The sequence below is a fragment of the Sinocyclocheilus rhinocerous genome, unplaced genomic scaffold (genome assembly GCF_001515625.1).
Source record: "Sinocyclocheilus rhinocerous isolate Xijiao unplaced genomic scaffold, SAMN03320098_v1.1 scaffold2149, whole genome shotgun sequence".
NCBI classification, from domain to species: Eukaryota; Metazoa; Chordata; class Actinopteri; order Cypriniformes; family Cyprinidae; genus Sinocyclocheilus; species Sinocyclocheilus rhinocerous.
The window spans coordinates 476,242-490,291 of NW_015629053.1; the positions used below are offsets into that span (position 1 = coordinate 476,242).

The 14,050-nt window shown below is 37.3% G+C and overlaps 2 protein-coding genes across 3 annotated transcripts in view; both read left to right on the forward strand.

The window, feature by feature from the left end:
* Positions 1 to 6,509, forward strand: part of LOC107738653 (AP-3 complex subunit beta-2-like) — a 35,933-nt gene extending 29,424 nt beyond the window's left edge. The window contains exons 24-29 of one of the 2 annotated variants that reach the window (XM_016550437.1): positions 811 to 1,039; positions 1,133 to 1,217; positions 2,113 to 2,210; positions 2,828 to 2,842; positions 3,988 to 4,126; positions 5,279 to 6,509. In XM_016550437.1, the coding sequence (XP_016405923.1) occupies positions 811 to 1,039; positions 1,133 to 1,217; positions 2,113 to 2,210; positions 2,828 to 2,842; positions 3,988 to 4,126; positions 5,279 to 5,465 (753 nt within the window). In that variant the 3' untranslated portion in view covers positions 5,466 to 6,509. The remainder of the gene's footprint in view (positions 1 to 810; positions 1,040 to 1,132; positions 1,218 to 2,112; positions 2,211 to 2,827; positions 2,843 to 3,987; positions 4,127 to 5,278) is intronic. The other variant, XM_016550438.1, reaches the window with a different exon arrangement.
* A 556-nt stretch (positions 6,510 to 7,065) lies between these two features.
* The window catches only part of cpeb1a (cytoplasmic polyadenylation element binding protein 1a), a 12,773-nt gene continuing 5,788 nt past the window's right edge, over positions 7,066 to 14,050 (forward strand). Inside the window, exons 1-8 of the mRNA XM_016550443.1 lie at positions 7,066 to 7,208; positions 7,734 to 7,836; positions 9,894 to 10,061; positions 10,129 to 10,326; positions 12,179 to 12,381; positions 12,507 to 12,762; positions 13,341 to 13,454; positions 13,549 to 13,638. Of these exons, the coding sequence (XP_016405929.1) occupies positions 10,034 to 10,061; positions 10,129 to 10,326; positions 12,179 to 12,381; positions 12,507 to 12,762; positions 13,341 to 13,454; positions 13,549 to 13,638 (889 nt within the window). The 5' untranslated portion in view covers positions 7,066 to 7,208; positions 7,734 to 7,836; positions 9,894 to 10,033. The remainder of the gene's footprint in view (positions 7,209 to 7,733; positions 7,837 to 9,893; positions 10,062 to 10,128; positions 10,327 to 12,178; positions 12,382 to 12,506; positions 12,763 to 13,340; positions 13,455 to 13,548; positions 13,639 to 14,050) is intronic.

A 14,050-nucleotide genomic window follows, 5' to 3' on the forward strand; every position in this document is an offset into this window, starting at 1 on the left:
TGCTAAAACTAACATTATTTTGTGTATTTGGTGTAATGAAATGTGTTTATGCGGTTTAAGGTTCAAAAAACACATTATTTTCCACATACTGTACATTATTGTTTCTCCTCTATGCCCCGCCTTTCTGAAACGCATCGATTTTTACAAAGCTCATCGGTCTGTGTGCTCTGATTGGCCAGCTTATCCAGTGCGTTTTGATTGGCCGAATACCTCAAGCGTGTGACGGATATGTTACGCCCCTCACCATACTGTGATGCTGTGTCCGGCCGGAGCGACGAGACAAAAACATTAAAAAACCCATTATAAGCGAGGCATTTGTTGCATCCAGTGGGGACATAATTACGGATTATAATGACTTATACTGTCTTTTTACGCGTTGCGTTGCATCGCGCCGCGTAAACATAAAACCATGTCTGCATTTGTGATCGGAGAAATGACAAACAGAAATGTAATATTTAATATTATTTAAATTTTAAATATTGCATTTAAGACTTTTTCCCCTCAGAACTATGAAAAATATATACTCATAATTGCAAGGAAAAAAAGACAGAAATGTGAGAGAAATTCATAATTACAGGTTGTACATTTTGAATAAAAAGTTCAAAATAACAGCAGTTTCCTGAAATAGAAATCTTTTGTAACATTATGTCTTTACTGTCACTTTTGATCATTTTAATGTGTCCTTGCTGAATAAAAGCGTTTATTTCTTTCCAAGAAAAAAAATCTTACTGACCCCACACTTTTGAACGGTAGTGTATAATAAATTTTGATACATTTGATATGAATAAAATCACTTCTGTTTTCTCACAGACCATTGCACCTTCAGGTTTGATAAAGATGTATGAGCTCCTGCATCGTATAACAGGTGAGGGTCTTGCGGTTGAGTATTGCTTCAGCCGGCAGCCCTTCAGTCCAGACCCCAATATGGTGGCCGTCCAGATCCAATTTACTAACAACACCAACTCCGAGACCAAAAACCTGCACATCGAGGATCCCAGGCTGCAGTCCGGGATGAGGATCCGAGAGTTCGCTGAGATAGGTCTGCAACCCAGCGCAGTATGAGATCTTCTACAGCAGCTTTATCTAAAACTACTTCAGGTTTATTATTGTTCTGTTTGCATTGTTCTTTCAGACGTGTTAGCAGCAGGTGAATCGGTTACCGTGGTGATAGGCATAGATTTCTGTGATTCCACGCAAGCAGCAAACTTCCAGCTGTGGTGAGTGTTTAAAAGGAGCTAAATTATAAACTTCTATTTCCTGATGTCCACTTGTTACCCAGCTATCAGGACGTTTGACTTTTTTTTACGTGTTGCTACATTTTTCAAGACTTTCACAGAACATTCCAAAGTAACAATCCCGTAATGTTTGCAAAATGTGACCCTGGACCACAAAACCAGTCTTAAGTCGCTGGGGTATATTTGTAGCAATAACCAAAAATACATTGTATTGGTCAAAATAATTGATTTTTCTTTTATGCCAAAAATCTTTTCTTTTTTTTGCACCCTCAGATTCCAGATTTTCAAATAGTTGTATTATGTTGTCCAAATGTTGTCCTATCAAGCCATACCTATAGTCTGTCCTATCAAATGTTGTCCTATCAATCCATACCTACGGCCTATTGTCCTAACAAACATCAATGGAAAGCTTATTTATTCAGCTTTCAAATGATGTATAAATCTCAATTTCGAAAAATTGACCCTTATGACTGGTTTTGTGGTCCAGGGTCACAAATAATAAAATTAATTGGTCTTTAATGTTGTTAAAATTTGCATAACAAAAAAAAGCTCTAAAATCATTTAAAAACTGGACATTTTGAATGATCGGAGAACATTCAGAAATGTAATGGGAGCAGTAATGAAAGAGAGACATTCATAATGTAATGGGAACAGTAGCAGAATCTTCATCTTGACGTTAACTAAAAATAGAATGGCCCATTTATGGTCGTAATTTTGCTTTTCATGACCATTCTTCGCCTTTAGAATTAAACGGGCTGCATATTTCTTTATGTAAATAACCTTCATTATGATTGGCTCATCTCCATTCATATATATATATATATCATATAGCAGTTTCTTGACTCCAATTCCAAGCATCTTTGTTTACTTTTTTCAGTACTCACACCCGCAAGTTCTTCGTTTCCGTCCAGCCGCCCGTCGGGGAGCTAATGACACCAGCATTTCTGACAGAAAACGACTTCAAGAAGGAGCAAGGTGAGAGAACGTCAGCCCATTCTCGTTTTAGCACTCACAGTTGCCCTACTGATTGCTAATTTTCCTCAAAACGTCTGTCATTTTTCTCTAGTAGTGTCTCTCTGAAATTCATTTTCAAGAGTAGATATGAGAAAGAGAGAAGATTTTATGTCTCTCTTTCATTATTCATGAAATATGAATTTCATGTTTCATGGCTTTTCCTAATCTGAATTCTTCTATTGTGCACTAAAACTACATACTTTTGTAACCAGAATTTTGACTCTTGATACCATAGACCCCTTTCTCATGTACTGTTACCGTTTGCATGCTAGCATTAGCTTCTAGCTAAACTCATTCACTTAAAATCCATTATTTTCCATAGCGCAAAGGTGTTGTGTAATATTAGCATGTATACTTAGTAGTACCATAGACGATTTTTAACATAATGTGGTAGGCTAATCTGAATCTAGCATATGTTATAGCATGGATAGTGTGTGAATTGAAATTCAGCCTGTAGTTAGTTAGCATGCCGCTAACACATCTGTTAGTTTAGCATATTAACGTATTTGTTTAAGCATATTAGTTTAACAAACTCATGTTTTCCTCTTCCGTGGGCTCGTTTTGCTGCTGTTCATTAGAGAATCTTTTGAATGGTAAGTTTCTGTGATGTAGCCGATTAGCGCAACACTTACAGTGTTGCTACACTTACTCTTCCCCTATAGTTCCTGATTTGTTTACACAGACACACACAACCAGCTAACAGGGAACGTTCTCAGAACTTTGGCTAATGCTCTGGCAAGGTTCTCTCAAAGTTATGAACAAATGTTCTTCCAGTAATGTTACTAGAACACTTGTTGAAAGTTATCTCATCTTTAATACTCAAAAACGTTATTTATACAATGGAATTCATTTTTTGTGAAACATTTGAGTCTGACATTCATCTAACATTTAAAAAAATGTGTTAACTACTTGTTTAAGAATGTTCAGAGAACATTCATAAGTAACATTCCCATAATGTTTGCAAAATGATGAAATGGAATGTTCGCATAACAAAGAAAAAACATTTTCAAAACTGGACATTTTGAAAATTCAGAGAACATTGACAGATTTTTGCACATTGTGAAGTTTTCATGACTTAATCGGAATGTTAGCAAAACGTTCTTAGAACATATTTTTGTTAGCTGCACACCCTCTTCATGTTATTCTAGAAATGCTTTTGGTTTCAGCTGCCCCTCCCTCTTACCGCAGTCTCCAGATATCGCCTTGGCGACTGTTACCATGACTATGCATTTCCTCACAGCATGTCAAGGTAACATTATGCTGCATCTTAGAAACACTGAACCTGTCCGATTGACCCTGAACCATCACGACACTTGTGAGACCAGCACGCTCGGCACAGCTCACAAAACCTGTTGTGTACTGTCTACATAGACAGCTACCTTCCAAGGTGGCATTGTTAATGACTTTTGAGCTTTTAAGTGACTGAATTGTAACACTCTTCGTGGGCTGCAGCTTTGTTAATGCACAAGAGACCAGACAGACGTTCACTGTTGAGTCCAATAGTCTGACATTAGCATGCTGCTAAGCTAACAATGCAATTAATTACATGGAATTCATTTCTATTACCTTAATAAAATAAATGTAGAATTTTTCCAACACTGTTCACAATCTGGGTTGACAATTCCAAGTTGGGGTTTGTCGCAATGCACTCTGGGCATCTCTGGGCTCCATCAAATGTCTCGGACAGTTTGATGGAGCACTGATCTGATGAAGAGATGCTTTCTGTCTCTTTTCACAGGTAAACTGATGGGAATGAATGAAATCTTGGAGAAGCTGACGCTGGGAGAGAAATGCGTGAACGAACACGTCATCGTTGAGAGAGTCACGGCCACCGCCAACTTGAGCAGAGTACCATGCGGTTCAGATAAAGAGTGCAGGTAACACACACACGTGAAGACAGTGGTCCTTTCCCAAATGAAGACTTTTGGAGTCCACTTAATGTTGCATAGACTGTAATAAATGGCTGAGGGAGGGGTGGGGGGTGATGTCATTTGGGACGGGGTCTCTAAAGGCCCGTTCACACCAAGTATGATAACTATATTGATACAGTTTTAAAAATCAAGCCTTAACTAGTTGTATGAGTATTACAGTCCCTCCAGGATTTCGTGATTTTTTTCATGATTTTTGCGTTCAAAATGACTGATTTTGTGGTGGTAATTTCCAAAAATCTGCACAAAATTTGAGATGTTTTTTTTTATATAATTATGATAGTACATTTACCATAACTCTTTTTATTACAATCAACCATGTGATGCTTTTTATTTTGTCATTCATCCTGTTTCTTAATCACTCTAATGTGTTAATAACTTAAAACAGTACTGCCCACTGAAAGCTGTGCCTGATATAAATGAAATCTCTGTCGATTTGACACTTATCGTCATACCATCCAGTCAATAATAACTTATACTCACTTCACTTCGCTCATGTCCAGTGGTTGTCCATCTCAGACATTGTTAACTGCTTGCGTTTGATTCCACAGACAAGTCCATATGTCGCAGATGTTTGCGTCCACTGAGATAGCAACAGCAGAATTTCTTTTGTCATCTGTTGTCATCCGTATTTTATTATAAGGACTACAAAACAATTTTGTACCCCAATTTAACCCCACTCTGGTGTAATGCATTAGGATATTGCTTTGCAATTATGTGAGTCCGGTGAGAAAGTTTCGCTTTCGCTGTTTCAGACACACCACTCACTGATATCACATGAAAATAATGCATTAGAACTTTAATAAAATTGGGATAATTCAGTTAGTAATTATAATTTAGCTTTTTGTGAGACCTTAATTTTTGCTATTATGCTGGATCGCAAAAAATGCGACATTTTTTGATTTTGCGTTGGATTCAGTGATCACAGAATCGCGAAAAATCTACGGAGGGACTGGTATTAGTTATATTTGAGAGGAATTCGTATGTTCATGTATATTTTATGTAGGTTTGATTAAAGAGACCATTATTTGAGTATGTTAAACTCTTTCATTCTTCGCTTTTCTGCCTGTATTTCTGGCCTGTGATCTTTTGAAATCTCAGTACACCTCCTCCTCCTCCTTCCGCTCCTGTTTACAGATTCGCAGGTAAAACGGTCAGCAGCGGTTGCCTCGTGCTGGTCACCGTAACTACGAAGGAAGGCGGCGGAGCTCAGCTGACGGTGAACTGTGAGAAGATGGTGATCGGCACGATGCTGGTTAAAGACATCCTGCAGGCCCTGTCGCAGTGATGGCGCCCCCTACAGTCAAGACCCTCCTACTGCTGCTTACCGCATTGATTTGCATCTCTGTGTAGATATTTCGCCCACGTGGACTGGCTTGTAGCATCAAAAATATACTTAGAACTGACGTCAGAACAGCGAAAGTAACATTCACGTCCCTTAATCAGGATGCTCCTCTTATGTTCTTCTGTTGAATGTTGCATGGCATCAAAGACAGTCTTTACACCATAAACTCACCTGAACTACTGCACAAACCTGCATCAATTTCAATTTAGAAGCTCTTTAGGATATACAGTACATGGCCGACAGTTTTTGGAAACCACCTTGTAATCCACAAGTCAGTAACAGTTAATAAATCCATCTGCTCAGTGAAACAAGACTAATAATCATCTGAGTGATTCATTTGCTGCCTTTGTGATCTTCCTAAAATCAATAGAAACTCTGTGCAGTTTATTTTAGTGTTTATCTGTCACATTTACTGAATGCAATGTCTTACATCTGATGCCAGACCGCATCCACATGACAACACATTCAAACTGGTTTAGAAAACATGAACTTTGTTGAACTCTCTGGAACATGTTCTTATTAGTTTCGTAACACAGTCACTTTCTGTTGGTTTAGCAAAAGGAAAAGCTCCAAAACACATCAGTATGAATTCACTGCCTTCATGTTGTAGCAACATCTCTTTCGACAGGAAACGTATGTCTTTTCTGTAATTGCCAATGTGTAACTACTGAATTAGGACTATGGACTGGTGTATCACCTGACATTCATCAGCTTCTTGTTCTCGTGAAGCTCTCAGAAGAATATAGTATCTCACAATCCGGTTATTTTAGATATTTTAATGCAGTCTGGAGCTGTTTATCCTGGTGAAGACACTGTTAGTAGTTAGTTTTAAACCTTTTTTTGTTATGATGATGTGCTTGATGGCATAAACCAGATCTTCCTTCTCCCCTGGGTTAAAAATGAAATCCAGCTTTACTGACTCATCTCTGTGCCACTGTGGGAAATCATGTGCTGTTTGAATATTATATCTCTATTTATTATAAATAGTTTTAAATGTCAATAAAAGAGAACGCATACTCAAATTAAGATGTCTACTATTTTTTATTTTTATTTTGATGTGTTTATATGGTTTGAGATTTATACAGATAGGTGTGCCCGGGGCAAGTTGTCACACTTTATTCCAGTTGGTTTATTTACGAAACGCAATTTCTTTATATAGACTCGTATTACTTAATGCCTTGTCTACAAAAGGTAATTGAACGATTTCGTCGTTATTGTACAAGAATAAAATTCACTGAACATACGTTGACCTTTGTGACAACATGCCCCAATAGCGGTTACAATGTAGCAAAGAATATTGGCTTTTTCATCTCGATTTAAATTGTAAAACTGTCAAAATATTTTTTTTTCTCAATTTCTGATCACAAATGTTACAGACATTATATACAGACATTATTATAATTCATACTTTTTTCGTATGTTTAATTTATGCATGTTTAAAGCACATTTTTAGTTACTGAAATATAACCCTCGTGACAACTTCCCGTGTGACAACTAGCCCCGGCCTCCACCTTGTGCGTGATTTGCTAATGCTGGAGTCATGCAGCTGTTTAATTCAAAAATGACTGAAACGTGTTCTGGTTTGTGTCGTGGAGCAGCGGCGGCCTGAACTGTTTTATAAAGTTAAAATTGGCGTGTTTCTGTCTTTTTGAGCTGCATATAGACGCTCTAATGGATTTCTGCAGGGTAAGAGACGGTCTACGTGTGTGAAAGAGGGTCTTGCACACAGTTTCAGTTTTTTAACGGCGCTAATTCTACATCAACTCCAAACATTTGCAGCTTAGCTGTGTATGATGAAAATAGTACAAACACAATGTACACAAACTGAGACAAACAACAAAAGGCAATTTGCTTAAGAATAAACAAGATGAAGAGCATTAAGGCATAAAAATAAAAAAAACTAACGAAAAGAAGTAGCATAATTGCTGTCTAAATAGGGAGCTCACTAGGTTTTAAGACACACACATTATGTTCCCTTAACACTAAGTGGAGTTTTTCATAGTTTGGTAGGTTGTCTCAAAAGTGTTTATTCGTAATTTTGAGGTAGAGCCAGACATCCTAGCAAGCTGAATATAGGCATGCTCAAAAAGTCAAGTACAAGTAATGTTGCCCTTTAGTTTACTAGTTGCAAGTAGACTTAAAGAAAATGTTCAGCTAATATGACGGTTCTGTCACCCTTTTGTGCATGTGCCATACTGTTTCTTTTAACAGAGAGAGAAAAAGCACTGCAAAGCTTATGGAGATCCTGGAGCTCACAGGGCCTTTGGGCTGTTCACAGGAGCCAAACCGCAAAACGTTTGGAAACACATCACAGGTGAGATCCACACACACACACACCGATACCATCAAGTGAATGTGACACTGAAACAGGCCATAATTGCCTAATTAATAGATGTTTCTGGTCTGTTTCTGGTCTTATTGTTCCCTGCTGGTACGAGACTCAAACCCGCAACCTTTGGGTTACGAGTCCGACTCTCTAACCATTAGGCCACGACTTCCCCAGTCGTGAACAGTTCATCACTGCCTGTTATTCCTTCATCATCTTTAATCAAAATGTTAGGTCCCATTAAGGTCAACATAAACTTACAATGAGCAAAAAATTTGTTACAGTGTGTATTAATCTTTGTTAATTATTTAATAAAAATACAACTGTTCATTGTTTGTTTATGTTAGCTCAGGTCCATTAAATAATATTGAATAATTAGGTAATGTTAAAATTAACATGAACTAGATAATAAATGCTTTATTGTAAAGTGTTGTTACTGTACAGTAATAACTTACTCTGAAACTCTGATAGTCTGATACTTTCCGCTGATGTCACTGAGGCCACACAGACTACCTGCAAATCCTGGTATGTAACACACACTATTTATTATCCTTTTGGTTAAAATCGAGACCCGACCTATGTTTTTTACTCATAATGTGACATAATTTCACTTTCACTCAGAAATATTTTGTTTTACAAATGAAAAATTAGTTTCGGATGGCAATTAACATTTTTCAAAAACATCAAAAAGAGCCAAAACTATTTTTTAGAGTATAGTTAACTTTTATGCACTTAAAAAAGAATTAACTAACAATCTAACTTTAAAAAATAAATTATATTGAAAACAAGCAGTGTCATAATTACAGCAGAAATACCAAAAATATTGTACTCTATATGGAGGGGGGCACATTACCTTTCCTTGGAGAATATAATTTTTTAATATTTGAAACATGTTTTGTCAGAGAAATGTTATTCTATCTGCAAAGTTTTTACTGGATATTTAGATGTGGGCTTGTCCAAAGTACACAATTTAAGTAAAACAATTTTCACTCAGAATTTGCTAGTAAATTTCACAAATTATTACAAAGAAACAGCAAGTAACACATTGAATTATACATGAAATTTTGATGTAGAAAGACTGAAACAGTATTTTCAATATTATTACTTACAACTTGACAATGCATAAATCTGGACACGCCCCCATCATGTTTCATACTTTTGGGCACGCCCTGTCGTGCCACATACTTTTGCTCCAATCACGTTGCATACTTTGGACATGCCCCCATCATGTTGCCAGTCTTGGGGAAAGTTACTTTTAAAAGTAATGCATTACAATATTGCTTTACTCCCTAAAAAAGCAATAAATTAATTTTTATGGAAAGTAATGCGTTATTTTACTTTTGTGTTACTTTTTCTCCTCTGGCCTGGGCTTTAGTTTTTTAATATAAAAAGGTTTTTTTGGACACACCCCCATCACGACATGCCCCAATAATGTTGCATAGTTTTGGACACACCCCTGTCACCTCGCTGTGAGTGTGAACGCCCCTTTAGTCCGACTCTAGGGTGTGTCTGGTACAGCCTGGGTTCAGCACAGAGAGAGAGTGTGTGTGTGTGTGTGTGAAATCAAATGAGCTGAATCATAGTGATCACTGGAGCCCTGCCCCCTTCCTTCCGTCTGTCTCTCTGCTGAGTCAGGCCATGAACGGGAGACGGGCCAGAGAGACAGACAGTACACGTGATTCACACACACAGGGACGGGAGGTGTTGAGGCTGTTCTGGCAGACCGAGTGTGTGTGTGATGGAGTGAGCATGGCTTTAGCACTAGCAGCAGTGTGTGAGGTTTGAGCGGGCTGGTCACATGTTTAACGGGTCAGTGATGAACACACAGCGGTATGATGAACTCCACTGGACCCACGGCAGGTCGGTATGGGAAACCAGGTTCGGTTGTGTGTCTTTGTGCCTCTGTAACTCTCTCTCTTTCTCATAGATGGTTCGGGCACAGCCTGCTCTCCGCTGGTTAGCAGAATGCTGTTTGCTCCAGAGCAGCAGGATCCTCTGGCTGCCGATTCACACACACACACACACACACACACACTCACACACAGGGACGGGAGGTGGTGAGGCTGTTCTAGCAGACCGAGTGTGCGTGTGATGGAGTGAGCATGGCTTTAGCACTAGCAGCACTGTGTGAGGTTTGAGCGGGCCGGTCACATGTTTAACAGGTCAGTGATGAACACACAGTGGTATGATGACCTCCACTGGACCCACGGCAGGTCGGTATAGGAAACCAGGTTCGGTTGTGTGTCTTTGTGCCTCTGTAACTCTCTCTCTTTCTCATAGATGGTTCGGGCACAGCCTGCTCTCCGCTGGTTAGCAGAATGCTGTTTGCTCCAGAGCAGCAGGATCCTCTGGCTGCCGTGCCCAGCGTTGATGAGCTCAGTCTGAGCCTGCTGTCTCTGAGCTTCCCCTGCTGGAACCAGCAGCCCTGGAGCCGCCCAGAGTCCCAGCGGCCGACCCAACCCTGCTCCCAAACGCCCGGTGAGTGAACCTGTGTGACCAGCGTAATGTTTAAATGTTGAACGGCCACTCCTATCTGTCTGTTCAAGCTAGTTTCAGACACTTTATCAGTGTTTTTGTCTTGATTATCTAGGAATATACAGTAATATATAAATAATTTTAATATGAATATATAAATAATAAATAAAATATTTTATTCTACAAATTAAAATATATAAGATAAAATATATAAACATCCCTTTAAACAAGATACATTTACTTGAGTTGCAAAATTTTGCAGAGAAGAAAAATAAGAATTGACTTCAGACTGTCTTGAATATTGTTTATATTGTTAATTTATATGCACTTTATATGCACTTCACAATCAATGTATGTGTTTTTGTGTATATGTAATATAATGTAATATATACTTTTATATTTAATTGTTTATATGATTTCTATATTTACTGTAAAATGCATCATATACATTGAATTTTTATTGAATATATATATAGTTATATATATAATATATAACAGTTACATTTTATATTGTTTTATCTAATATGTGTATTTACTGCAAAATACATATCAATTAATTACTCTTCATTGAATTTATGATTCTCTTATTTGTTTAAATACTTATAACTATACATATATACAGTGTTTTTATATATTGAAAAGCAATTTTTTATTTTAAGCATAAACCTCAGATAGTGTTGTTAGATGTATATATAATATATATATAAAATATCGATAAAGAAACTGCTATTGTTTTGTCAGACCTTCCAGAACAGTGTTGATGGATTGTTCTGGAAGGTCTGAACTGTAGTGATGTCTCATATCTTGATTTCTCACTCATGACTAATCATTTTCACACCGTTCACAGAGGACAGAATGCTGGATTCATCAGCGTTGGCTTGCATTTCATTTGGACTTTCCCTTTAGCTTCCCTATCTCAGATTACAAGCGTAAATGCGTGTGTCCATCCATGTTTTAAATGAAAGACATGATGTGCCTAAGGTTGGTTCTGACCCAAATCCAGTATTAGAGGGATACACACACACACACACACACACACACACAGACCGAGCTGTTTTCTGCTGTCTCATCCAGCACTTCTCTCATTCATTCAGTCTTTTCACAATAATAGTGTTATTTTCGGACAGAATTTCAGACAGATATACACAAATGATAAACATGCCATCAAACTCACAGCACTGGTTGAGCCAGAAGTTGGGCAGTTTGTAAAAAGTAGCTAATACTCATACTCATATTTTATTTTCATATTTATATTTTATAAATATTTTTGTATTATTTATTGGTTTAAACATGCTTTCAAAACTATTGGCTCGGTAATTTTGGTTTTTTATATATTTTTGAAAGAAGTTTCTTATGCTCATCATGGCTGCATTTATTTGATCAAAAAAACAGTATTATTGTGAAATATTTTTACAATTCAAAATAACTGTTTTCTATGTTAATATATCTTAAAAGGTAATTTATTCCTGTGATGCAAAGCTGAATTACACCATTCTTCAGTGTCACATGATTCTTCAGAAATCATTCTAATATGCCGATTTGCTGCTCAAGAAACATTTCTGATTATTATCAATGTTTAAAACATTTGTGCTGCTTAATATTGTTATGTAAACTGTGGTACATTTATTTTCAGGGTTCTTTGATGAATGTTATGTATATTTATGTATGTATGTTATATTTTGAAACACATTCTTGACATTTTGCAATTATGTTTTCACTAAAATATGCAATTTAAGGATAAAATTTAAGTTTAAATTTAAAGGATATAATTGTCAAGAGACAAAAACTGTAAAAAAAAGTTGCTCTGTCAGTAAATAGCACATCTCATAAAAATCACACTGATTCTCTCCTGTAGCGTTGGATCTCTTGGGTGCTTCAGAAGGCGGTGATTCGGGTCAGCAGCACGCTTTCCAGGCCCACGAGTCTGCATCTGGAAATCCACTGGAGCACTTCTCCAGCCTGATGGCGGCACTCGAACCTCACTCTCTGCTGCACTCGGGATCCAGCAGCCCCGTCAACTCTGAGAACAGCGCGATCTCGTCAGGATCCGACCACCTGGTGAGCAACAACATTCCGCTCTGATACCCAAAACCCTAAAGAGTGCAGTGGAAGCTGTTTCCATAGCGACAGTTTCAGTTGTTCCAAAGTTACAGTAAAGTTGTATCTGTATCTGTCTCTTTTAGGTCTCTCTCAGAGTTTCTCCTCCGTTGCCCCTGATGCTTCCCGGACTGCAGGCGGAGGGTGTGAAACTGGACACAGATGCCTGTTTTGAGCAGAACCCCCTGAACACCTTCACGAATGCTTCCAGTGCTCGGGCCGAGGGGTCAGTGGTTGGGTGCTGGTCCACAGGTCCTGTCTGGTCCGGCTGGGACACTTTGGGCTTGAACAAACCCACGTTCTGCATCGAGAGAGAGGCGAAACTGCATAAACAAGCTGCAGGTACAGTGACATTAGCCACCCTGCTAAACAGAACAGGAGGCAGCATTTCTCTTAGATTCACTAAAAACGTTACTTATTTAAAGGGGTCATATGATGCTATTTTAAAGATCATTATTTTGTGTATTTGGTGTAACAGAATATGTTGACATGCTTTAATGTTCAAAAAACACATTATTTTTCAAATACTGTACATTATTGTAGGTCCTCTATGCCCCGCCTCTCTTAGTAAAAACGACACGGAGCTTTGATCATAAAACGAAGCATTTAATGTGATATTATTAAAACATATTATTGGGAAATATTGATATTTATTTTAGCCATATAAATGTCGCACCAAACAACATATTTTTTACTAATTAATTTTTACACATTCTTTTTATATTTTGTCTAAATGTTCATTAAACTGTTCCATTTATATATATATATATATATATATATATATATATTCTGACTGTTATTTCATATGTCAGGCTTTAAAAATGGTTAAACATTTAAAAAAACACATCTTAAAAGCCTTGTGTTCTGTCTATAGTTGTTATTAATATTGTTGTGATTTTATGACTGACCATTTCTCACAGCCGTAAATGAAGCCACTTACACCTGGGAAGGACGCCTTCCTCCACGCCACTACAAAAACCCTGTTTACTCCTGTAAAGTGTTTCTGGGAGGAGTGCCATGGGACATCACAGAGGGTGAGCTGACTTACACTCATTTGAGATGTAGGTTTTATTCTGTATTATGGTTCTGAACAACAAGTTGTAAATAACAACTTTTCTGTCTCTGTAGCGAGTCTGTTGAACACATTTAGTGTTTTTGGTCCATTGAAAGTTGAGTGGCCTGGTAAAGATGGTAAACATCCACGCTGTCCTCCGCAAGGTAACAGCAGAATTCATCTTATAGTAGTATATATCATCTATAATTCAACAACATCTCATACTAAGTAGGCTCAGTGTAAAAAGGACCAATATAGAAACATATTTGATGTTTAACCATATAAAGCTTTTATGGATTATTCATGCTTTTCAGGAAATAGAAATCATTTAAAATCATTTCCAAATTATCAGCATTTGTGTCACACATCTTTTTGCTGGGAAATCGTTGCTGAATTTGATCAAATAACAGCAAGAATAACTTTTATTTTGTTACTGATATTTCAGAATAAATATTTAGCACCTTTAAATCAGTGTTATTTTGTTATACTTTATATACTATTATAGTTTATATTTTATATTAGTCTAATATTTTTTGTAATTATTATTATTATTATTTATTATTATTATTATTTATT